At 44.3% G+C, this 25669-nt stretch overlaps 1 protein-coding gene across 1 annotated transcript in view; it reads left to right on the top strand.

Annotated features, from left to right (window-relative positions):
* Positions 1-25669, top strand: part of sez6l (seizure related 6 homolog (mouse)-like) — a gene marked incomplete at both ends in the record, with an annotated part of 44373 nt that overhangs the window by 2635 nt on the left and 16069 nt on the right. Inside the window, 2 exons of the mRNA XM_079179326.1 lie at positions 24120-24434; positions 25355-25494. Coding sequence (XP_079035452.1) covers positions 24120-24434; positions 25355-25494 — 455 coding nt within the window. The remainder of the gene's footprint in view (positions 1-24119; positions 24435-25354; positions 25495-25669) is intronic.

Here is a 25669-nt window from a genome sequence, read left to right as displayed (position 1 = left end):
AAGATAGGCTGGATCAGCGAGCGGTCTAATTTCTCGGGGTGAGAGCGATAATCTGCCAGAGAGACGACTCTGCAGCTCGAGTACAGAAAAAAGCTCCGGCTGGGAAACAAGAAACCGAACTGCAGCTTGAATCCAACACGGAGCGTTTCCATCGACCCGCTCTGACAGTTTGTTTGTTGTGAATGTGCGTCGGCTTAACTAACAAACACAGAGATTCTCTCCTCTTTAAGCTTCGCTCTCCTCTCATCACGTCACCTCTGCAGCTTCCTCGTCTCCTTCTCTCCATCACTTGTGAGTGAGAGGAGAGAGGAATGGAGGCGAGGAGGAGATTGTTTCCTTCGGTTGAGTAACTCTGATTATACAACGACGTCCTCGGGCTGCGAGCTTCTTCTTCTTTTGGGGAGAATAAGCGTCTAAGAGAGAATGAGGCGAAGTGAGGCCGAGGGAAAGAAACACGAAGACAAGTTTGAGAAAGAAAAGCAGCAGAAAGTAGAGTACTCGCTGTGCAGAGCGGCCTGTTTATAGATCTCATATTATGTGATTATATTAGTGATGCATTGAGTTGAGTTTTTATGACATTTCAATGCACAATATGTGAAGTTTCTCTCAATCAAAACAACAGACCTGGTGAAGCAGCGCGGCATCATGGGAGATGTAGTCTAGAGCCAAACTGCCGCTAACGTTAGCTTAGATTGTTTCTCTGATAAAGATAGTGACAGTGAGGAGCTTTTATCTGGTCCTGAACCAGTCTCAGTGTAGTCCTGATCCTCTATGTGAACCAGTCTCAGTGTAGTCCTGATCCTCTATATGAACCAGTCTCAGTGTAGTCCTGATCCTCTATCAGACCTCCATCAGTAAAGAGACCATCAGAGAGAAGATGGTCTGTTTCTATAGAGTTATTCTTGATGCTCGTCATCGGAGCCACCGGGTCGGATTCTGGTGAAACCAGATGAACTCATGCAGGTTCACCAGAACCTCCTTCAGCTCAGACTCCAGCAGAGACCGGTCCACCGTGGACAGACCCAGATCCGGAGCTCCGGAGGGAGGAGGAGAGCTCAGCTCCCGGCAGCAGCAGCAACGTCTCCTCCTCCTCCTCCTCCTCCTCCTCCTCCTCCTCCTCCTCCTTCTCCTCCAGGAGCAGAGCTTCTCCTCTCTGGGAGCCATCACCGACACCACGCTGCTGGAGACCCAGGACGTGTTGCTGGACCCGCTGGAGGGAAGGGAGGCACGGGAGAACCAGAACCAGGACTGAGAGGAGCAGACTGTCAGACCTGCTGCAGTAGAATGAGGGACTCTGGTGCTCAGAGACAGGAGCACCAGAGTCCACAGAGACCAACAGAATCACCACTAAATAGTTCCTCGTAGTAGCTTTAAGACTCAGACGTTAAAAACCACCAAACTCTAAAAGTTTGGCTTAAAGCTGGATCTATGACGGCTTCTGACAGGCGACCAAATGAAACGCACCTTTCCTTCGCTTACAATGACTCAGACTTCTCAGGTTTGAAAATTGTTGGAAACATTTGGATTAATGTACTTTCACACACTCCACATAAACCTTCGGTCTGGTTGTATTTGGACAATCTATTGTGGTAAAGTTACATATTATGCCTTTAATCTGAACGCTTTTGTTATCCGATCACGCATCTGTGTTCAATTACATCCCTTTGGAATAGATCGTTCAGTTTAACTGTGAATGATGTTTGATTGGAGGTTCGTTCTGGCGCTCGTGAGGACGACAGCAGGACGGAAATCAGCCGGCGACAGAAACAAGACAGGAAGTTGGAGGTGACCCCGTTTTAATCAGCGGCGCTGTCGGCACAGGTGGGCTCAGAGGGGCTTAACCTTCAAGGAGAGCTCCTCTAGAACATGAAGCCCCCTGATTAACACGATGACACGCATCACGCTGCTCTGAATGAAGAGACAACGCTGCCTGTTTGTGATGAAGTGCACACCTGAAGTCTGCGTTTTACAGTCGCAGCTTGTTTTTTAATCTTATTACCTGTTTTCTTGATGTTAGTGCAGCGATTCCTGCTGGTTTCAGGTCACTGCAGCGTAACAACCAACCTGCTGAGAACGAGACGAGATGTTTGAGGGATAATATTTAATAATCTGATAATCTGTTAATTATTTCAGTTATTTTTCTTTCAAGCAAACCTTCAGAATATCCTCTCGTTGCAGCTTCTCATTTGAGAATATTTGCTGCTTTTCTTTCTTCATGAATGACAGAATGTTGAATATCGTCGGGTTGTGAACTGTTGGTCGGACAAAAGTGATCAGAAGACGTCCCCGCAGGCGCTTTTACTGATAAATCAAGAACATAATTGTCAGATTAATTAATAATGAATGAACCTCACTGTTGCTCCTTCATCACCCTCGACACTCTGTAGTTTATTCTGACTCAATCACGCATCCAAACTCTCACTAGAGCACCACATGTGGATTCATCCGCTGCTGAAAATAGTCCCCCAATAAACGCTTTGTTTCCTCCTGTTTGTTTTTATGTATTTTGTGTTTTGACGTCTTCAGCGGGAACCAATTGGCTTGTAGCTGAGGGAGACAGACAGGAAGTCAGACGGTATTAAGAGACGGACGAACGCGTCGTTGAGTCTTTTTGAATGTTTCAGCGTTCTAAACTCATTTTGTGATGGCAGAGAATATTTTGTAGATGAATCTATAAATAATGCACACGGGGCCAATTAAATGTATATTATAATTTGTGTATTTAAAAAAAAAAAAGATAGAAAATGACTGCAAGTTATTATTGTAAATAATCCCAACAGGAGCCTGGAATGTAAATCAATTAAAAAGTGTTATGTGTGCTTTTGAAAATAGCTGTTTTTTATTATAAATTATGCAGAAGTTGTAGTTAACTGGCCTCATTTCGATGCTGCTGCTGCTGCAGTCTTTCCGTTAGTTTCTGGGGGTCTTTGTCCTGATTCCTCTTTTTGTATTTGGGAGTGTGTGTGTGTGTGTGTGTGTGTGTGTGTGTTCATCCTTGTTTGTGTTTTGCTGCAGCTGGAGGAGTGTAGACGATGCACAAGCTGCCATCTCAATTAGTCCCAGCGCTCATTAGGACCAGAAGTGAGAGCTGCAGCTTTCTCGGGCCTCTTTGCACACTCTGACATATGGTCCGGGCTTCTGCAACAAACTTACCCGAGACAACAACATCACAGTGAATTATTCAAAGTTGTGTGTGTGTGTGTGTGTGTGTGTGTGTGTGTGTGTGTTGGGGGGGTGGAGGTTATGTGGCTCCTGTGATGAGCTCCCGGTGCTAACCTTCCTCTGTTGACATCAAAGGAGGAAGCGATGTCTCCACCTCAGCAGGTCTGTTTGGACCTTTGTGACCCGGTGTGGCTGTTTGTAAGTATGTGAGTGTGTGTGTGTTAAAGCTGCATTCTCTCTAGTGTCCACCAGGGGGCGACTCCTCTGGTTGTATAGAAGTCTATGAGAAAATGACTCTACTTCTCTCTTGATTTATTACCTCAGTAAACATTGTAAACATGAGTTTATGGTCTCAATCTCTAGTTTCAAGTCTTCTTCAATACAGCATGATGTTCATTTAGTAAATGATGGTCCATTTAGAGTCACACAGACCATAAAGCAGGGGATGCTTTAGGGGCGGGGCTACACAGTGATTGACAGGTCGACACCAGAGACGTGTACGGCGTCTCTACGTCACTCCTCCTCAGTCCAGATGTGGTCACTTCCTGTTTACTGGTTGCAAAAAAAACCAAGATAGTGACGACCAAAATCCAAGATGGCGACGGCTTTGTGGACATCAGTCCACAAACCAATGAGTGAACGTCCACTTCGTATATTCAGTCTACGGTCCCCAGAAGGTATACCATTTCATTTTAGGGTGAAGACTTGGTTTAATGTTAGTGTAAGGTCCTCTGAAGTGATGGAAACACGACTGTATGTGTGTGTGTGTGTGTGTGTATTACTGACATTGTGGGGACCATATGGGACAAAATTCAGTTCCCCATAAATAAAGTTAAGGTTAGGGTTAGGGTTACGTAACGTCCTCTGAAGTGATGAAAACACGACTCTGTGTGTGTGTGTGTGTGTGTGTGTGTGTGTGTGTGTGTGTGTGTGTATCCGGGATTATCCTCTCTAGGATGGCTGCAGGATTGCACGGATGCTGCTGACACTTCTCTACAATAGAAGCAATTAACTGAAGCTTAACTTTGTGTATGTCTGTTTTAAGCCATGGATGTGTGTGTGTGTGTGTGTGTGTGTGTGTGTGTGTGTGTGTGTGTGTGTGTGTGTGTACGGTTGAAACTAAAACCACCAAACCAATTTTCGGTTATCCTTCTCCTTTCATGGGACTTCATTTATCAAAGCATTCTAGAAAAACTTCTGAAAAGTGCGAGACCCCAAATAAATAATCTGACTATGATTCATCTCAAAGTCGTTTTAGGGAAAGTGGAGAACTCTACGTTAACCCAACAACATGTTTTGAACATTTGAAATGTTAAAATTTGACCGGTTGAAAAGGGAAAATAGAAATGTAATGTAGCCGACAGATAATAGTTTCTGAGGCTGATGCTGATGCTTGAGAGTATAAATATAACTATATTTAACCTAATAGTATTTATTTGTCATCATAAACATATACAATAAACAAAACATTTCAATGAATATCCTGTATATTATTTATTATCTTTTATTGTGAGTAAGATACTAAAAAGGGGGAAATAAGCGTTTGAGAGCTCTCTGGTAAATGACCTCAAACCTAGTTTGTCTGTTGCTACTTGTCAACATATTAAATAACATCAAACTCTCTCTCAGTTCAGTTTATTACTGCCTCAATGCTAAATAGGACTCGGCACAGTCAGACTCCTCTTCATCGAGTAGCTTCAGCGCGGGGTCACATGACAATCACACTGAGAATTATAGATAACAAAGAGTAAGACATCGGGAGCCGCAGTGATGCAGCGCAGTACAAAGAAGAAGAAATGGAGGCATTAATGGAGTAGTTTCACTCTGAAGAAAGGATTTCTTTAGCAGATGAAAACAGGAACGCACGTCTTCAGGGTGCTGATGTACACGGCCGACACTAGAGTCGTCATTTGTGTTTTTGTGATTTTGGACTTTTACCTTTTATGACAACTCCGACGCACTTGGTTTCATTGTGAAGCAACAATAGAAGAAATAGATCGCCTAACATTTGATGGAAAAATACACTTATTCATTTGAATGCAGACTTAGATGAAAGGATTAATGCCACATTCATATCCGTCTGTTAAATATCTCACCTAAGGCAACGCTTAACAACAGCAAAACTATATCGAAACATCTTTTTACGAACTCTCACACAAGCCTTAATTAACCAGAGTCTCATTCATCCAGTCGTTCGCTCGTCACAGACACCTTCATCAAACCCTAACTCTTTACAACACGTCTGCACTCGCCGTGCGAGTCTGAAGTGTTTTAAATAGTCAGGTTTTAACGTCCGACTGGATAAATGAAACTTGGATCATTCTGCACGTTTTCTTCTAGAATTCAAGGGAACACACGTCGAGTAATTTATATACAAACGGTCGTTTTGCGGGTGAAGTTTTTCTTAAATCCAAAGTGAAAAAAGATAAAATGAAGATCGATAAAAAAACGTTTTCTTCCCGTCCGCAGTCGAGCTCGATCCCGGGACAATTACAGTTTACATACGTTTACACATTCCTGCACAACTCTTCACTTCAAATAGACACTTCACACTTTAATGATCATTTGTTTATTTATCATATTCCATTGTCATTTTTTATTTTTAATCACCGAGGTAAATTCCTCGTGTGTGCAAACATAGTTGGTAATAAACCGTTTCTGATTCCAGTTTGTGGTTCAACAAGTTCATCGATTCGTCATTTTAAAACACAAGATCGCACAATGAATTGTAAGTTCGAGGCCTTTCATGCCGCACACATATGTAGCACATATAATGTTTAATTTACAATAAAATCTAATAAAAACAAATAAAACTACATATATACAAATCCTGCTCTACAGCCAGAGAGACTTTGGTTCCGTGGTAATGAGGGGAGTGAAGGCGCAAAACCAGCATATCAGGAAGCTCCACCTCATGTTTTCATGGTGAAGCGTGGAGGATGAGTTGAGCAGGAGAGACGACAGCTTATACTTCTGCATCGCTCGTCTTTCTTGTCTTTTAATGAAAGTTATGTACGAGAAGACTCCTGCATTCAGTCTTTGTGCTAAGTTAAGCTAAGCTAAGCGTCTCCTGGCTGCTTCATATTGAGTGCGCAAACAGGAAAGCGGTCTTCTCTGCAGAAAAGAGAGCGAGCATGTTTCCCAAAATGTCAAACTGTTCCTTTTAAGTACAAAAGTGAGCCTGCGGTTGATAAGCGAGGCCCATAGTTTGATGTCTGTAAGTACTTCAAACCCTTCCGTCCACAATGAGCCACAGAAGAGAAAAAGCCACATTTCTTGCTTAAATTCTCTTAAGAGGAGAAAAATATGTTCTCTCTTCTAAGATCTATATTTACCGCCTGCTTCCACAGCGGCGTGAAGGAACGGGGCGTTAAAAATGTTCATTTGTTGCTCCGTGGCAAATGATGAATTGTGATCCAGAGAGAGGTTTGATACGGTTGTCTGGGATTAGAGTGACAATTTGGATTTTCAGTCTGACTGCGTTACACACACACACACACACACACACACACACACACTCTCTCAGGGATTCACCCTGACACTTTGCCTTGTCAAACTCACTCAAAGCAGATTGGCACAATCAAGTGAGTCTGCAGCCAAAGCCTTTTAAAAGGTTAATATTTCAGTTCCCATTTGCCTCAAAGCTTACGCTAAGCTCCGCTCCCCTCATCTATCTGCCTCTGATACGGGAATCCCACTGAAGTAAGGTCTGTCGACGCATTTTGACAAACGGTGCATGTTTGTAATCCGCGCTCGCTGTCGAGTCGGTCTGTTTTGTTTCCCTCGTACTGTAACATGGAGCAGGTCTGAGAGAGCTGCAGAGACGAGCTGAAGCATTATGGGATGGGGAGGATGTCTGGGTTGTGAGGTTCAATGTATCAGCGCCGCTCCGCTCCACCGGTCGGGGGAGGGGGGGGGGGGGGGGGGGATTGATTGATTGATTCCTGTCACGGGGTGTGCAGAGTTCTCGCACCGACCAAAAGCCCCTTTGAGCTTTTTCAGAAATTTATGGTCCAATAGTTTTGAAGCGTGATGTTGGATGAATTCAGAGGCTGAGGAGATGCAAAAGCCTTCGTCCGGTCTTCAGCTTCCTGCAGGATGATGGCTGCCAGTGATGCTCTGAAGTGGAGGACGGTTGTTTGTGTCAGACTGTTATTGATCCACAGACTTCTTTCTTCTTATGTCTACCCGATAGTTTCACAAGTGAGCGAGGAGGCGCTGCTGCTGCTGCAGCCCGGTTGTTCTGAGGCTGTTTGTCAAACTGAATTCATTGAGTCAGCTGTTGACAGAGAAGGCAGAAGGAGTTTTAAACGACCTTCCTGTTGGTTGTTGTATGTTTTTAATTTGCTGCATACTGCATTGATTTCCTGCCCTCCAGGCAATTGCTGCTCTCTCCATTAGCTTCTGTGCAGAATAAAAATCTACTTGCAGAGATGTGAAATGTGTTGTTTGTAATCCATCATAGTTAACTTGTTGTTGCCATAGTCCATTTTGTTAAAGTTATGTTGTGGCATTGTATTGCAGTGGGATGCAGGAATTTATTTTCACACCTAAAAGTATGAAACAAGTGTTTGCTTCCTAAATGTCCTCTAGTCACCACCTATACCTCCTCTAGTCACCATCTATACCTCCTCTAGTCACCACCTATACCTCCTCTAGTCACCACCTATACCTCCTCTAGTCGTCACCTATACCTCCTCTAGTCGTCACCTATACCTCCTCTAGTCACCACCTATTCCTCCTCTAGTCATCACCTATACCTCCTCTAGTCACCACCTATACCTCCTCTAGTCACCACCTATACCTCCTCTAGTCACCACCTATACGTCCTCTAGTCACCACCTATACCTCCTCTAGTCACCACCTATACCTCCTCTAGTCACCACCTATACCTCCTCTAGTCACCACCTATACCTCCTCTAGTCACCACCTATACCTCCTCTAGTCACCACCTATACCTCCTCTAGTCACCACCTATACCTCCTCTAGTCATCACCTATACCTCCTCTAGTCACCACCTATACCTCCTCTAGTCACCATCTATACCTCCTCTAGTCACCACCTATACCTCCTCTAGTCACCACCTATACCTCCTCTAGTCACCACCTATACCTCCTCTAGTCACCACCTATACCTCCTCTAGTCACCACCTATACCTCCTCTAGTCATCACCTATACCTCCTCTAGTCACCACCTATACCTCCTCTAGTCACCACCTATACCTCCTCTAGTCACCACCTATACCTCCTCTAGTCACCATCTATACCTCCTCTAGTCATCACCTATACCTCCTCTAGTCACCACCTATACCTCCTCTAGTCACCACCTATACCTCCTCTAGTCACCACCTATACCTCCTCTAGTCACCACCTATACCTCCTCTAGTCACCACCTATACCTCCTCTAGTCACCACCTATACCTCCTCTAGTCACCACCTATACCTCCTCTAGTCACCACCTATACCTCCTCTAGTCACCATCTATACCTCCTCTAGTCACCACCTATACCTCCTCTAGTCATCACCTATACCTCCTCTAGTCATCACCTATACCTCCTCTAGTCACCATCTATACCTCCTCTAGTCACCACCTATACCTCCTCTAGTCATCACCTATACCTCCTCTAGTCATCACCTATACCTCCTCTAGTCACCATCTATACCTCCTCTAGTCACCATCTATACCTCCTCTAGTCACCACCTATACCTCCTCTAGTCACCACCTATACCTCCTCTAGTCACCATCTATACCTCCTCTAGTCACCACCTATACCTCCTCTAGTCATCACCTATACCTCCTCTAGTCACCACCTATACCTCCTCTAGTCACCACCTATACCTCCTCTAGTCACCACCTATACCTCCTCTAGTCACCACCTATACCTCCTCTAGTCACCACCTATACCTCCTCTAGTCACCACCTATACCTCCTCTAGTCACCACCTATACCTCCTCTAGTCACCACCTATACCTCCTCTAGTCACCACCTATACCTCCTCTAGTCACCATCTATACCTCCTCTAGTCACCATCTATACCTCCTCTAGTCACCACCTATACCTCCTCTAGTCACCACCTATACCTCCTCTAGTCACCATCTATACCTCCTCTAGTCACCACCTATACCTCCTCTAGTCACCATCTATACCTCCTCTAGTCACCACCTATACCTCCTCTAGTCACCATCTATACCTCCTCTAGTCACCACCTATACCTCCTCTAGTCATCACCTATACCTCCTCTAGTCATCACCTATACCTCCTCTAGTCACCATCTATACCTCCTCTAGTCACCATCTATACCTCCTCTAGTCACCACCTATACCTCCTCTAGTCACCACCTATACCTCCTCTAGTCACCATCTATACCTCCTCTAGTCACCACCTATACCTCCTCTAGTCATCACCTATACCTCCTCTAGTCACCACCTATACCTCCTCTAGTCACCACCTATACCTCCTCTAGTCACCACCTATACCTCCTCTAGTCACCACCTATACCTCCTCTAGTCATCACCTATACCTCCTCTAGTCATCACCTATACGTCTTGTCTTTGTCACCTATCCGTCCTGTCTTTGTCACCTATAGGTCCTGTCTTTGTCACCTATACGTCCTGTCTTTGTCACCTATCCGTCCTGTCTTTGTCACCTATAGGTCCTGTCTTTGTCACCTATACGTCCTGTCTTTGTCACCTATACGTCCTGTCTTTGTCACCTATCCGTCCTGTCTTTGTCACCTATACGTCCTGTCTTTGTCACCTATACGTCCTGTCTTTGTCACCTATCCGTCCTGTCTTTGTCACCTTACGTCCTGTCTTTGTCACCTATCCTATAGCTGTGAAATATGTACTTGTATGAATCCATTCCTGTTAGATGTTCACACCGTTGCTGCTCGATGCTGTCGTTACCTCGCGGAGCTCCTAAACTGTTTTAATCAATTCTCACTCAGCAAAAACTGTCTTTTGATCATTTACTCATGAAGCTCTGGTGATGAGAACAAAGCTGCTGCTGGGCATTTCTGAGAGATGGATCACGTCATTGATCGGTGCTGAGGTCAGCTTTGATTGATTTCAGCCTGAGAGTCGAATATCTTTTTTATTACACCGACATGAAAATAGCCCGTCGCTGTAACGTCCCGTATAAAGACGATAACGGACGGCTGAGTCAACTTTCTGCTCTCAGAGCACATAAACTCTTCTATACTGTAAAAGCTTCAGCGGCACAATAAGAATCACAACATAAGAAATAAATCTTTAATCGAAAGATGAATATAAAACAACAATGTGTTATTATGAATTACTGCATAATGTCATTGAAGCTGCCACATATCTGGGTTTTTAACCTCATGGTTAGTGTTTCTTTATGACTTTTATGTCTTATTTGCCTCATGATTTATTACTGAATGTGCTCCATGTGGACATTTGGGTCATGGCCGCCCAGAGGTTCACGCTAAAAGCATTTTCCTTCTTTGACCCCTCTACACTCGGCTCTCTGCCTCCTTTCACAACTGATGTGGCTGGTGAGGAGCTACATCCACCTTTTCTTTTATTCATGGATTAAAAGCACGGAGCTCCACACACCTGTGACGTGCCCTGACACACACACACACACACACACACACACACACACACACACACACACACACACTCTGTGCGACGTTGCGACTTCACTCCACTTTTATCTTATCGGCCTTGGGAGTTAATTATTGGCTTTGTGGACGTTTGACAGTGTTGAGATTAATAGCTTTCTGCAGTTATTCTCATTTTTCAAACATGGTGATAATGAAATTAAGATGAAAATCTCATATATTACATCATTTCAGACTCTTTTGTTTTTACTTGATACGACCACTTTTCAAAGCACAACACAAGCTCTTAGATGACCAACGCTGTCGCTAAATCGCTTGAGATTTGTGATTTATAGACGATTGGGCGACCGGGCGAAGATTTCATCTTCTGTGCGGCGCTTGTTGGCAACTTGAGACTTGAGAATGGAATTTATAACTGGAATGTTTCACAACTATCAAGTTAAAACTCAGTAACAGTTTATTTCTTGGCCAATAAAAAGCTAAGTCATCGTCAGACGACAGGCGATGGGTTCTGCACTTTGAACAAAGGTTTTCCGCCTCTTTTCGCTGAACTGTCGTTGGAAATCAGAATGCTTTCGATACTAAAATCTCATCCTGTTGACTACAGATTCTGAATCCCTGTGCAGATATCGGTTTATAGAGATTACGATATATCACAGTGAACAATTCAGTACTTTTACTTCATTGCAACAATGCGTTTTACTCTTGTATGGCAACGCTTCATCGTCCTTTGAAAATGGGAGAAACATAGTAAAATAAAAATAAATATTAATAATAAATCCATACTTGTGGCAGCAGAACAGTGTACGTGTGATTGAGTCAAAATAAATAAGAGACGGGATAGGTGTGAGTAGCACAGGTGTAAATAATGACAATAAGGATGATACCGGTTCCAGGGTCCTGATATGGTTTATGCTGCCTCACTGTTGCACCACCATGGTTTACGGGGACACGTGAACAGAACGGAGACGTTGTGCTTCTCCTACTGTGACAGGTCGACATGTCTGCTGTGAAAAACGTCTATTATTACCAGCGTCTCATGTGTGCTGTCCTTTGTCTTTTTGACAACCTGTCTCATCGGGTTTCTTGAACTTTGTTGTGACGATATCTCCGTGTTTTTAATCTCCGCTGATACTTAAGTGCGTATTAAGTTATTATAACCGATAGAAATCATGAACAAAACTATGAAAATAAGCTGGAATTATCCTTTAAGCAAATCATTGAGCTGACTGAAATCTCTCATGTCTCTGATATAAGAGTCCGGCTCTCCCAGAAGTCTCTGCTTCTAACTTAAGATAACGAAAACAAACGTGACGGCGTGTTCGCTGCATGGATAATAGATCAGAAGCAGATATCTGCAAACATCAGTAATGCTGTAAAAAATATTTTGAGTTAATGGACTAAAACATGCACAAAGAAATATGCTTTAACTTCATTCATGAGAAGAGATGATTGTCGTGGTGGAAACAGAGCGAGATCTCGGAGTCTGTGGAGAGACGGAGCTGTCTGTTTCCTCTGGCATCACTTTCTTCCATCCCTCCCCTCCCCCTCTCCCTCCCCCTCCCCCTCCCCCTCCTCTTCCTTCCTCCCTTCCTCCCATCAGCCCTTCCCGCTGCTAACTGGAGGCAGGCAGGAGTGTGAGGAGAGTTTCAATGACTTGTGGCTGCGAGTGCACTCTCACACTGCGATGTTTACGCTCAGCGGAGCAGCTAACAAACACGTACACGTCGGCACAAACACACTCTCACATTTGTATCGCTGCTGCAGACTTTGTCAGGGAACTGTATTCATTGCCTAACCGTTCCCTCTAATCCTAACCTTTACCACTGCTAACTCTTGACATTTCCACTAAATCCCGTTCTAATCTCAGCCCCGAAACCACATCTTTACTCCCGAAGCAGCCGCTGAAAAGAAGTTTAAGAAAATACTTCTGGCTCAGGAATATTTTCCTTCCTTCCTTCTTTTTTGAGGACATTTAATCCTCACGAGGATTAAATGTTTCCACACAAGAAGACGCACAGAGTCCCAAAGCTTTGGCAGCAAAGAAAACGCAGCGCACTTGAAATCCTTTCTGCTGCTCTTGTGAGTGTTTTGGTTCTTCTTTGCTGCTGCATCGTTCACACACAGAGACTCCCTCACTCATCCTCGGATCAGCCGGTTGCCATGACAAACGTATTTTTCTGAAACGTAATCGGCGATGTGAAAGTGTTGACGGTTCAGTCGCCGCAGACGGCGTTTGACGGTCGGCGACGTCCGTCTGTGAGCTTTGTGGCACAACGAACGTGACCGAGCGTCTTCTGTGAACGCGGTGGAAGAGTCCGACGAGATCTCACAGACTTTACATCAGAGTTCATGTGAACTTCATGTTTATACAAATCAAACAGGCCGGCTGCGTCAGAAAGTACACAGTGTGATCAGAAGAACAGGATCAATGAGAGATCATCACTTCCATTATTGTTGAGCTGAGAATATAGTTTAAAGATTTTAATCGTCTTCTGTTGCTGCTCAAGAAAGACTATTTGTTTACATACGAGAATAATAAAGAAATGTTGATTATTTTCTTAATTAATTGTCATTTTTTTCTCACAATATAATCAAAAAGAACTGATAAGAGTATCGATAAGAGTACTAGTATCAATAAAATCCTGACGATACTCGTAGCTAAACGTAGCTAAACGTAGCTAAACGTAGCTAAGCGTAGCTAAACGTAGCTAAACGTAGCTAAACGTAGCCGTCACAGTTCTAAACACGAGGTGAACGTTGTGAAAGAGACGCAGTTTTGTTTGTATTATGCAACTAGATTATTTGGTTCGATGTGGGAAAAGGTTTTGTTTCAGGTCGCTGATGAAGGAGTTCATGTGAAACTCTGGTCCAGAGTCAAAGCTTTCAGAAAATCCTTTTTCAGTGTTTCTGGATTGAAACATCGGCGCTAGCTCCTCGAGCTAACAGATGAACGGTTACTCTTCCAATATAATGAAGAACACAGACTTTAGAATGAGATTTCTGTTTTTAAAACAGTGATTGTTTTGTTTTTACGAAACAAAGGGAATCCCTGTTCTGCTTTAATTATGTTCGTAACGTGACACGAACAACGGTCTCCTGGGTTAAAGTCTATTTTGAATGCAGGACTTTTACTCCCAGAGTATCTCTACACTGTGGTATTACCACTTGTACTTCTCTAACAAACCCTTCTTCCACTGCTGTGTTTGAGTTTGTGCTCATGAACACGAGCGTTTCCCTCTGAAGCGCACGCTGCCGAGGCGTGAAAACGCCGGCTTTTCTTTTCTGCTACAATCCAACTGGGAAACAGTTTTTTACGGTTGAGCAAAAGGATTTATCGCTCATTAATCATACGTGCTGCCGGAGGGAGAAAACACACAGACAGGCCTACGTCTTTTACAGAGACAAAAAAACAAACATGGAGGCAGGATAAAAGTAAAGTTGACGTGGAAGCAAACAGGAGGACGGAGAGAGAGCGAAGCACAGCTGCACCAACAGGCTGCTCACGCTGGAGGAGGAAGAGGACGGTGTGAAGGGAAAGAGAAGCCCACAGATGATGCCATCTGCTCCACTGAGCTGGTCATGGCTGGCTGCAGTAGCACCTGCCTCTGACAGCACACACACACACACATGTACACACACACACCAGCTGATGCTAATGGTTTGAAACCACGATGTCATTGAGCATCAAGTTCCGAGTCTTAAACCAAAAGCAGTGCAGATGTTACACAGATGTTGACTGTCTCTCCCTTAAACAGTTTGATATTTACCAAAAATAGAGATAAAACTCTACTGATCCACGAGGTTCATTAAATGAACACAGATAGATGTTTGTGATGATGTGCCTCGCTGCGTTTCAAAGCTTTTGAATAATCAGACGTGCAGAAAAAGTATTTTTGCACACCTGTACACAGACTAAAGCATCAGAATAAACTCGTCTGATGAATCAGAATGTAGCTCCTGAGTCAATTATTCATAAGTGTTGACAGGTGCAGGGTGTTTCGGTAAATTCAGGACTTTTTTATGATTGTTTTCTCCTTTTTTTACTTTATTGAAATGCTGAAACAGAAATGTGTGCAGTGGATGCAGTGGAACACTTCATGAGTCATCTTGGGAGTATTTTAAATAATGAATGCAGTGTGTTGGTAAAAACAGTAGCTCAGGCTGAGCCAGTCAATGAAGTCTAAACTATTGCTCCAATTCTGTTATTCTGCTGCTATCCGAGTCCCAGAAAATGCTCCAAAGAAATCACTGGAAGCGGTCAGAGTTCAATGCAACAGAGTTTATTCTTTGAGCAAAGAAGTAAACCCGAGCAAGACTCCAGAGTCCAAATGTGTTAAAGCTGCATTCTCTCGAGTGTCCACCAGGGGGCGACTCCTCTGGTTGTATAGAAGTCTATGAGAAAATGACTCTACTTCTCTCTTGATTTATTACCTCAGTAAACATTGTAAACATGAGTTTATGGTCTCAATCTCTAGTTTCAAGTCTTCTTCAATACAGCATGATGTTCATTTAGTAAATGATGGTCCATTTAGAGTCAAACAGACCATAAAGCAGGGGATGCTTTAGGGGCGGGGCTACACAGTGATTGACAGGTCTCTACCAGAGACGTATACGGCGTCTCTACGTCACTCCTCCTCAGTCCAATGATAGTGTTGTTCCGTGAACTTGTCTCTGAATGTAGCACATGATGTAGAGGAGTTCATGATGCAACGGGGTGTTTTGCAGAACGCTGATGCAAAGGGAAGGTTTTGTCCTCGGGACGTTTCTGTTACTGTGGGAATGCTGCGGATGCTCGTATGCGATTAGGTATTGATTTTCTTTTTCCATCTCATTTCATGCAGAATGTGGGTCACATCTGTGGTTGTGTATTAATGCTCCTGAGTCTCTTGCATCGGGTTTTAACGGTACACATCTGTTGATCTTTACTCGTGTCGTTAATCTTTACACCCCTGAGATTTACTGCTTCATCTTCTGACAGCAGACTCTTTATATAAAGGCTGTTAAAGTTGAAGTCACTTCCCTTTCACCTGGTCGCTACTTTTAGTGTTTGTATTTTCTTTAAACAAATTAGTTTTTACTAACACTCATTTCCTGGTCACTGCCTTTCCAATCATGCAGCTTAAATTGATGAACTTTAATTAACTCTCCCTGGAAACGCTGCCTCCACTCTTTTGCATCATTAGTTGAACGATGTTGTCGTTTAATCCTCACAAATTATCCCTGAGTTTATTAATCAGGACGCTTAATTTGATAAACGTTAGGAATTACTAGTTTTGCAAATGCATCCATCAAAACACGAGACGAGGATCGGCTTTAATGAGGCTGCGTGCGCTAATGAGAGGCTACGTTTAAAGTGCAAATGATATGGATGCTAACAGGCTTGTTTACATAATATGTGTGTCACAGAGTGTGTGTGTGTGTGTGTGTGTGTGTGTGTGTGTGTGTGTGTGTGTGTGTGTGTGTGCGTGAGACAGCAGAGGGGAGATTGCCTGTCTACATCTGCTCAGAGGTCATACGCGATCGGTCGGATCGATATCTGCTCTGCTTTCAGTTTCAGGTCGTTCCACTCGATGACCCCGAGCTCAGCTCAAGCGTTAATTCTTAGATAACGTCGATCTCTGCATGTGTGTGTGTGTGTGTGTGTGTGTGTGTGTGTGTTGGAGCTCGTCGGTTCTCACACGGTCTGCTTTACCCAGCGGCCATCACAGAGTCTGCAGTCCTCCAGTGAGATGGACGCTGATGGTCAAGTCGTGCTGGTGGCTCCTCGAGGATCATTTGGGTTTATCTGACGTTCTGATGTTAAATGTTTGAACTTGAACTCTTTGTGTTTTCACTTCATGACAGTTAAACTGGAACATTTTGGTCGCCTAAACATTTCTTCTTCATCAGTCAGTTGTTCGTAGCTCCGCCCCCTCGCGTGGATGGCGACGGCCAACACGCTGCACGAGGCTTCGACATGTTATCTCACAAACTAACGGATGACGTCACGTTGACTTCGTCCACTTCTTAGACCGTCTTTGAGTCTTTTTACATCACTGATATCAGAAATGACCTTCAAACCTACAACAATAACATCGTGTTTGTTGAGACTCATTCAGACGGCGTTGTGCTCAGACTTGTTATTCGTGCTCCTGAAACGTTAACCTGACGTGTCTCGTTAATGCAGCTAAAAAACTGTCTGTGAGAGGCTGTGCAGCATTCAGACAGCTGAGTCGTGCTGTGTGTTTATATGTGTGTGTGTGTGTGTGTGTGTGTGTGTGTGTGTGTGTGTGTGTGTGTGTGTGTGGGGTTATCACAGTGTGTCTCCAAGGGGAACGGACATGGCAGACTGGGAATGTATTCCAGATACAGTTTCTGCCGGTCTGCCGGTCTGATGAAGCACCTTAAACAGCCACCAACTCGTAGAATACAAATTAAACAGAGTGACAAAGGAAACAAAGCTTTTCTCTCTGTATTTAGAGAAACATACGAAAGGAGCCAATTTTCATTGTTGTCGGGTTCCTCCTTTCAGCGCCGGTGGAACCTTGTTTTGTTGTCGTTTTTGACGTAGCTTTACAACCTCAGACCTGATTGTGTTGGAGCAGCAGTGAAGGTCTGCAGTCACTGAGGACGGGTGAATTCTGCCTCCATTTCACTCGCTTTCTCCTCTTGCAGCACTCGAGCACGACCAAATAAACAGACGGTGTTGTTTTTCCTCCTGCAGTTAACTCGTAGCTCGAACTACACACACACACACCCACACACACACCCACACACACACACCCACACACACACACACTCTAAACGGTGCTAATAGGTTGGTGTGGTGAGCGCTGTGTTGAAGGTTACCTGGACTCCTCAGCGAGACATGTTTGTGTCTGCGTACATTAACGGAGAATGAGAAGCAGCGTTGCGACATACAGCGAGAGAGTTTAATGAAATTCCTGACATCTAATATCCTCGGCTTCATTCAACCATCTGATGAAGAAGAACCATCAACAGTGATGATACAGAACGCATTTCCACATTAATTTCTGCCACAGATCATTTCCTGCATTGTCAGGGAATTCAAACCAGCAACATGATGATGCCGTAAGTCACAGACGGGCACTTGATACCACGAGTGGAAGGTTTGTGTTTGTGTTAAAATAATAACATAACAATGCCGCTTAACAATGTAGCGTAACAATGTAGCGTAACAATGTAGCGTAACAACGCAGCGTAACAACGCAGCGTAACAACGTAGCGTAACAACATAGCGTAACAACGTAGCGTAACAACGTAGCTTAACAACGTAGCTTAACAACGTAGCTTAACAACGTAGCGTAACAACGTAACGAAACGTTACTTAACAACGTAACTTAAAGTAACTTAAAGCAAAGTAACATTGTAACGTAATAAAACATCTCAACGTAACAACATAATGTAGCAACATACAAAACCACGCAACACAACAACGTAACAACGTAATATAACGATGTAATTTAACGTGACGCAACAATGTGACCCAATGTGACGCAACGACGTAATATTGTAAAGAAGTAACAATGTAAAAATGTAACGACGTAACAACATAATGTAATGCTGAAATGTAACAACGTAACGTAACAATGTAACTTGATAACGCCACGTAACAATGTAACGAAGCAATGTAACAAAATGTGTTTTTTTGGCGCTTTGGCTGTTTCTTGCATTTTTTTATTTCCGGTTGGCTGTGTTGCAGCTTGAGTACTAGTGTCGGATTTTCCCTCCTGATTGTTGGGAAAACATTCGTTATAAACTGTACAGAGCTAGTTTTACCATTATTGCAGTCATCTTGCGTTTCTTTCAAAGCAGAATCGCACAGAGTAACAGCTGCCTTTCTCATTGTGGTCAACGTCTTGAGAATGCAACCATCTTGTTGAATAAAACTAATCAATGAGTTTTGGCAGTTTTCTCTTGTAAACTTCCCCAAATCCAAGAAAACGCCTAAACTTCACTTTACTTTTCACTAACAATCGTATGTATAATACATAATACACAATGTCAGAAATCCTGATGTTGTATCTTATATATCATTTGTAGAGGTCGATGTTTCAGCGCATGGCCTTCAGGATAAATGAAGGAGGTCATTTACCCAAACATTTATCTCCAGAACTTGAAAAGATAACGTGATAATATGCAGGTTAGCCCTCCTCTCTGTAGTATCTGTTCTGTTAACAGTCCTCAGCAGTGAGACTTGTTTTTGTTGCAGCTGTCGCCACAGATCTGGCTTTTTGTAGACGCTCAGAATCAATAAAACTCTTCACTGATGTCCTGAAACCGTCCTGATTATTGTGAGCTACAGTAAAAGGCTCCCGTTTTCTACGATACCCTTGTCGAGCCCGAGCCAGTGGTCCCTTTAATCCCTTCTTTGTGATCGGGAGGTCACCCAGATATCACCGCACCGCGGGGAGCCGCCGCACAACGTATCTCACAGCCCTTTGAAACTTCAAGGCTTCTCCAAACAGAGAGGTGTGATCAGATGAAGGTACGGTGACCTTTCACATCTGGACCATGAGCACAATCAGCCAAGTGGACGAGTCCAACAAACAAGACTTTCAAACAGAAGACCGGTGTGAAGACCACCGCGATGGTGGTTTTGTTGCCTTTCATCTGGTTTCACCAGAATCCGACCCGGTGACGAGCGTTAAGAACAGCTCTATAGAAACAGACCATCTTCTCTCTGATGGTCTCTTTACTGATGGAGGTCTGATAGAGGATCAGGACTACACTGAGACTGGTTCATATAGAGGATCAGGACTACACTGAGACTGGTTCATATAGAGGATCAGGACTACACTGAGACTGGTTCATGTAGAGGATCAGGACTACACTGAGACTGGTTCATAGAGGATCAGGACTACACTGAGACTGGTTCATAGAGGATCAGGACTACACTGAGACTGGTTCACATAGAGGATCAGGACTACACTGAGACTGGTTCATATAGAGGATCAGGACTACACTGAGACTGGTTCATATAGAGGATCAGGACTACACTGAGACTGGTTCATGTAGAGGATCAGGACTACACTGAGACTGGTTCATAGAGGATCAGGACTACACTGAGACTGGTTCATAGAGGATCAGGACTACACTGAGACTGGTTCACATAGAGGATCAGGACTACACTGAGACTGGTTCATGTAGAGGATCAGGACTACACTGAGACTGGTTCATAGAGGATCAGGACTACACTGAGACTGGTTCATATAGAGGATCAGGACTACACTGAGACTGGTTCATATAGAGGATCAGGACTACACTGAGACTGGTTCATATAGAGGATCAGGTCTACACTGAGACTGGTTCATGTAGAGGATCAGGACTACACTGAGACTGGTTCATATAGAGGATCAGGACTACACTGAGACTGGTTCATATAGAGGATCAGGACTACACTGAGACTGGTTCATGTAGAGGATCAGGACTACACTGAGACTGGTTCATATAGAGGATCAGGACTACACTGAGACTGGTTCATATAGAGGATCAGGACTACACTGAGACTGGTTCATATAGAGGATCAGGACTACACTGAGACTGGTTCACATAGAGGATCAGGACTACACTGAGACTGGTTCATATAGAGGATCAGGACTACACTGAGACTGGTTCACATAGAGGATCAGGACTACACTGAGACTGGTTCATATAGAGGATCAGGTCTACACTGAGACTGGTTCATGTAGAGGATCAGGACTACACTGAGACTGGTTCATAGAGGATCAGGACTACACTGAGACTGGTTCATGTAGAGGATCAGGACTACACTGAGACTGGTTCATATAGAGGATCAGGACTACACTGAGACTGGTTCATATAGAGGATCAGGACTACACTGAGACTGGTTCATGTAGAGGATCAGGACTACACTGAGACTGGTTCATATAGAGGATCAGGACTACACTGAGACTGGTTCATATAGAGGATCAGGACTACACTGAGACTGGTTCACATAGAGGATCAGGACTACACTGAGACTGGTTCATGTAGAGGATCAGGACTACACTGAGACTGGTTTCTGATTTTGTGATTTTTAAATGTTTAAATGTTGCTGCAGCAGCTGAACAAGTTGGATTTTAACCAACAACACTTGACATGAATAAATTAAAAAGTTAATGTATTCTCACAATTAGTGCCTGTTAGTCGTGAATTCTGCAGAATAAAACATGACTTTGCATTAGTTCCCTGTGATTTATTCCACACCCTGAAACAGGTCTCTCCTCAGTGAGACCTGGTGCTGGTGAGGATGATGTTCCTGTCAGTACTTAAGACCTTTGTCGTTCCCTCCTTATGAGGTTTAAAGTGTTTAATCTGCTCACTGCCTCTCTTCTCGTCCCAGTTGTGTCATACGACCTTTTCTGCTCGGCGTTCACACCGGCGGAGCGTTATTATCCTGCAGTGCTTTCATTCCTCGTTACTCCTCGTGTTGCTTTTCTGCGAGCTGTATCAGCGCTGCAGTGCTGGCCTTTCGGTGGCTAATTTCACAGATTATTTCATTTCCCTCTAGTTGAATCTGCTGATCTCTGAAATCAGCTGCTCTGGTTTCTTTGAGTGAAGTACAAATCTACAAACACACAGGTGCTGGTAGCGCTTTAAATGAAATCCAACGGTTTAAAGTAGGATTTAATACCTCAAAGTACAAAGAACCTGATCGTTGATCTGCTGCCACAGAGCTTGGATGTGTCCTGATCTCTTTAAATAATAATAATCTTTATTTGTATTTCACATTCTACATCTTGTTCAATTAGATTCTCCCTGTCATGTGACAATGTGGGTATCAGGCAGCAACCTCCGGTTCTTATGAGTGAAGTCAAAGCTTTGTGTGTTAAAGCTGCATTCTCTCTAGTGTCCACCAGGGGGCGACTCCTCTGGTTGTATAGAAGTCTATGAGAAAATGACTCTACTTCTCTCTTGATTTATTACCTCAGTAAACATTGTAAACATGAGTTTATGGTCTCAATCTCTAGTTTCAAGTCTTCTTCAATACAGCATGATGTTCATTTAGTAAATGATGGTCCATTTAGAGTCACACAGACCATAAAGCAGGGGATGCTTTAGGGGCGGGGCTACACAGTGATTGACAGGTCTCTACGTCACTCCTCCTCAGTCCAGATGTGGTCACTTCCTGTTCACTGGTTGCAAAAAAATACTGAACTCGAGGCTTCAAAACATCCACAAACCAATTAGAGACGTCCACCAAATGGAAGTTTGTATATTTCACATGTAAATAAAACATCTAGTGTCTGAATTATACTGTTTTTGTGTGCGTTTAAAATAGTTATTATTGAAGTAAAGAAGAGGCACATCTATATAAAACCATACGTCTAAAGTTGAAGGTTATTTATTTCCTTGCTTCATCCTCTTTATTATCATTTCTCAGTCGTATAAACTCACCGTGTGACAGGACTCTCGTCTTAAAGCTGAACGCCTCATCAAACTGTCACAACAGCGAATGTCACGACAAAAACAAAAATGCCACGAGTCTGTCAGCGCCCATCAGTTTCTATTGTCTCCTCCAAGGAAACTAAACGCAGCACATTCATCTTGTAAACTGGTTATGAACACAGTCGGCGCTCTAATGGACTCCTCAGCATCTGGGCTTTTAATTATTCATCTGAACCGGGTGTTTTTGGCGCCGGTATAGCGGCACCGATTTTAAAGCTGCCGGCACATTTGTCTCTGATTCATGACAGGAAGTTAACTCCACAATATGCTCAGCAGGTTCTTTGAAGCTCCATCAGAAACACTAAGTTGTGTTTGAGCGGATCAGACAGGAAGTCACACGTTATTCTGTATTCATGCGTCTGCTCTCACAACACTTTCACTGTTTGAACGGTTCAAAGTCACATGCTGACCCTCCTGATATTCACAAGGTAATTGGGATGAGTGCAACAACAAAAGCAAGGCGCAGGGAATGCAAATGTGCACACACACACACACACACACACACACACACTGGAGACCGATTAAGGGAGGATTGTCAGCCACCAACGGCTCCTGAAAAAAGATATTCTGCCAACACGTTAAACACAAGAACCCCACAGACGTGTTGCTGGAAACAAATGTATTGATCTCACTTAGTCTGAACGGTTTGGTGAGTTCCTCCTCTGTGATGCTGCTTCCACAGGATCATCAGTGGGATATTCTCACACATCATCTTTTATTTGTCTGGTAGTTCTGCTCCGTTACCCCGTTAGCCGCCGCGGCTAAAGAAGGAGCTAATCCAACGCTTCGCTTCGCTGCTGTTTGGAATGAAACACACCGCAGCAGATCTTACGCTCAAAAATCAGTTAATCAAACGGTTAATGGCGACTATAGAATGTATGTAAGAAGTGGACAGAGTCACCATGACGTCACGTAGTTTGGAAGCATCGAGTTCAACATTTTGGGCGTCGCCATTTTGGAAGTTTTTTGCAGCCAGTGAACCAGTGAACAAAGTTCATCTGCTTTAGAGAACGTAAGGTTTTCAATCTGAATCTGTGCAAAGTTTTTCTATGTCTTTAGAAGATGTATAGGTGTGTGTGTGTGTGTGTGTGTGTGTGTGTGTGTGTGTGTGTGTGTGTGTGTGTGTGTGTGTGTGTGTGTGTGTGTGTGTCGACATCTGCTGCTGAGCGGCTGCCTAAATAATTGCGAGCTGTGAAAGCTGAAATGAGTTTCTCGATGTCGGCGGTTTTGACACATTGAGCGGTAATTCAGGTACATCCAGAAAAAAAAGAAACGGCTATTTATTTCCTGTCTGCAGGTGTAAAAAAACCGCAGAAGAAGAAAAAGAAAATCGCTGGTGTTGTTGACGACACAGAGAGGATGTGTTACCGGCTTGGTAGAGACGACAGGCGCTCATGTTTTTACCGTGTAAATAACACTCAAATGTAGATTAAAGAGAAACTGCACCATGATGTTCAGTGTGTGTGTGTGTGTGTGTGTGTGTGTGTGTGTGTGTGTGTGTGTGTGTGTGTGTGTGTGTGTGTGTGTGTGTGTGTAAATGCTGCTCTGTGCTGTTTTTGAACTAAGCTGCTGGAGATGGCGTTTTAGCATGCACGGCAGAGCGGTTTGCCTGTCTATGCATTCCTTCTTTCTTTCTTTTTAGCCCCCCCCCCGTCCTCTTTGCTCAGCTCCTGTCATGCTTAACTGCCCTGTCTCTCCACTACACCATCACCACCAGTGTGTGTGTGTGTGTCTGTGTGTGTGTGTGGCTGTGCTGGCTAGATAACCCGGCTCCTGATAAGCCCAGCAGGACAGTGACAGAACCACCCAGAGTCTTGCTCCAGGGGCATTTAAAGATAAATATATATATATTTGTTGTTGTCCGGACTGTCGAAGTGATTTCCTCCCGTGTGTTTTTTTTCTCCCCCACTCCTCCCAGATGAAGAAGTCCCCACGGCCTCCTCCACCCGGCCCCCGGCGGTGACACCGGCAGGCCTCACACAGGAGAGCCCCAGAGCCAAAAGCTCCGGCTCGTCGCCCGGCGGTTTGCTTCAGTCTGTGCTGAAAACTCCAAAGGGACGACTTGTCTCCCAGGAGGGGGGGGGCGTCCTCCCCTCCGCTTTGCCCCAGAACCTGCTCCCTCTTCTGGGCAGAGGGCTCGGCGTGGGCTCCCTCCCCGGAGGTCGTTCTCTGGAGCATCAGAGCGGGGCGTTGCTGAGGAGGATGAAACCCCCGGCGACGGGCCGAGGCGGCGGTCCGACCGAGCCTCCGCCGACGCACACACACTCCCAGCCGGCTCACACACACACACACACACCTGAGCAGGAGGAGGTCACCACTGCGGGCACGATGCTGGACACGGAGACACCGTCCTCAGGTACACAGCGGTGCAAAATAGTACATTCAGTACAGTTTTGAGGTACATTTCATGAGTTAATATTCTAGTGGAGCAGCTCTTAGAGATGCTACAGCGGCCGGTCAGCCACTTCGGTCCAGACGGAAATATCTCAAAAGCTGTTGTGATGAAACATTCATGTTCCCCAGAGGATGAACTGTGTTAACTCTGGTGATCCTCTGAGCTTTTCATCCAGGGTTCTCATCCTAAAACATATCCTCATGATATCTAACGAAAGAGTTATTCCTCATGTTTCAGAATTAACTTCCGTCTTCACAGGAAACAACTTAGTTTAATAAAGATGATGAAACACTGAGTTAGGTTTAATAAAGATGAGCTCATTCATTGTCGTGGTTGTATCTAATCGCTGTATGAGAACCGCCTTCATCAGTTCAACATCTCATGAGAATTATGGGATTATGAATGATGCATTCACTGACCCGCTAGGAGTGGAGTTACCTTTTGATACTCACGACTTTTAATCAGAAATAAAGGAACAATGTTCCTCCACCGATGGGAGGATGTGATTATGTATCACCAGCCTGCTGTGTAGCCGCTTTGATCCCCGTAATTTACATAATTAATTATACACAGCGGGGAATTCCTGCTCACATTAAAGGGATTACAAGGCAGGGCTGAGAACACAACACAAAAACAATTATACAAATAAAGAAAGAAATAAAGGTCAGAGCAAAATAAAGTCCTCTCTCTCTCTCTCTCTCTCTCTCTCTCTCTCTCTCTCTCTCTCTCTGCATCTCTCTCTCTCTCTCTCTCTGCAGCTTTGTCGAGCTGCATGGTGAATTTCTCGGACTCAGAGGGGTACATAGACTCGTCCGATGACCCCCCGCTGCCTGACGGCGCCGTCGTACACTGCACCTACACCGTGACGGTGTACAACGGCTACGGGGTGGAGCTGCAGGTAAACACACCGGGAGGGGGGGGGGGGCAGCACCGTCACACACACACACACATCACCTGTGAAACCATCACACGGCCACTGAGATTCTCTCTGCTGTCCTGCCGGACATCAGGTGTGTTTATGTCTGATCTCAGGTTGCACTCCGCCTCCTAGTGGCAGCTGCTGGTACTACTAC

This window comes from Pholis gunnellus (assembly GCF_910591455.1).
Source record: "Pholis gunnellus genome assembly, chromosome: 18".
Taxonomy (NCBI): domain Eukaryota; kingdom Metazoa; phylum Chordata; class Actinopteri; order Perciformes; family Pholidae; genus Pholis; species Pholis gunnellus.
This window is presented reverse-complemented; position numbering and strand designations above follow the sequence as displayed.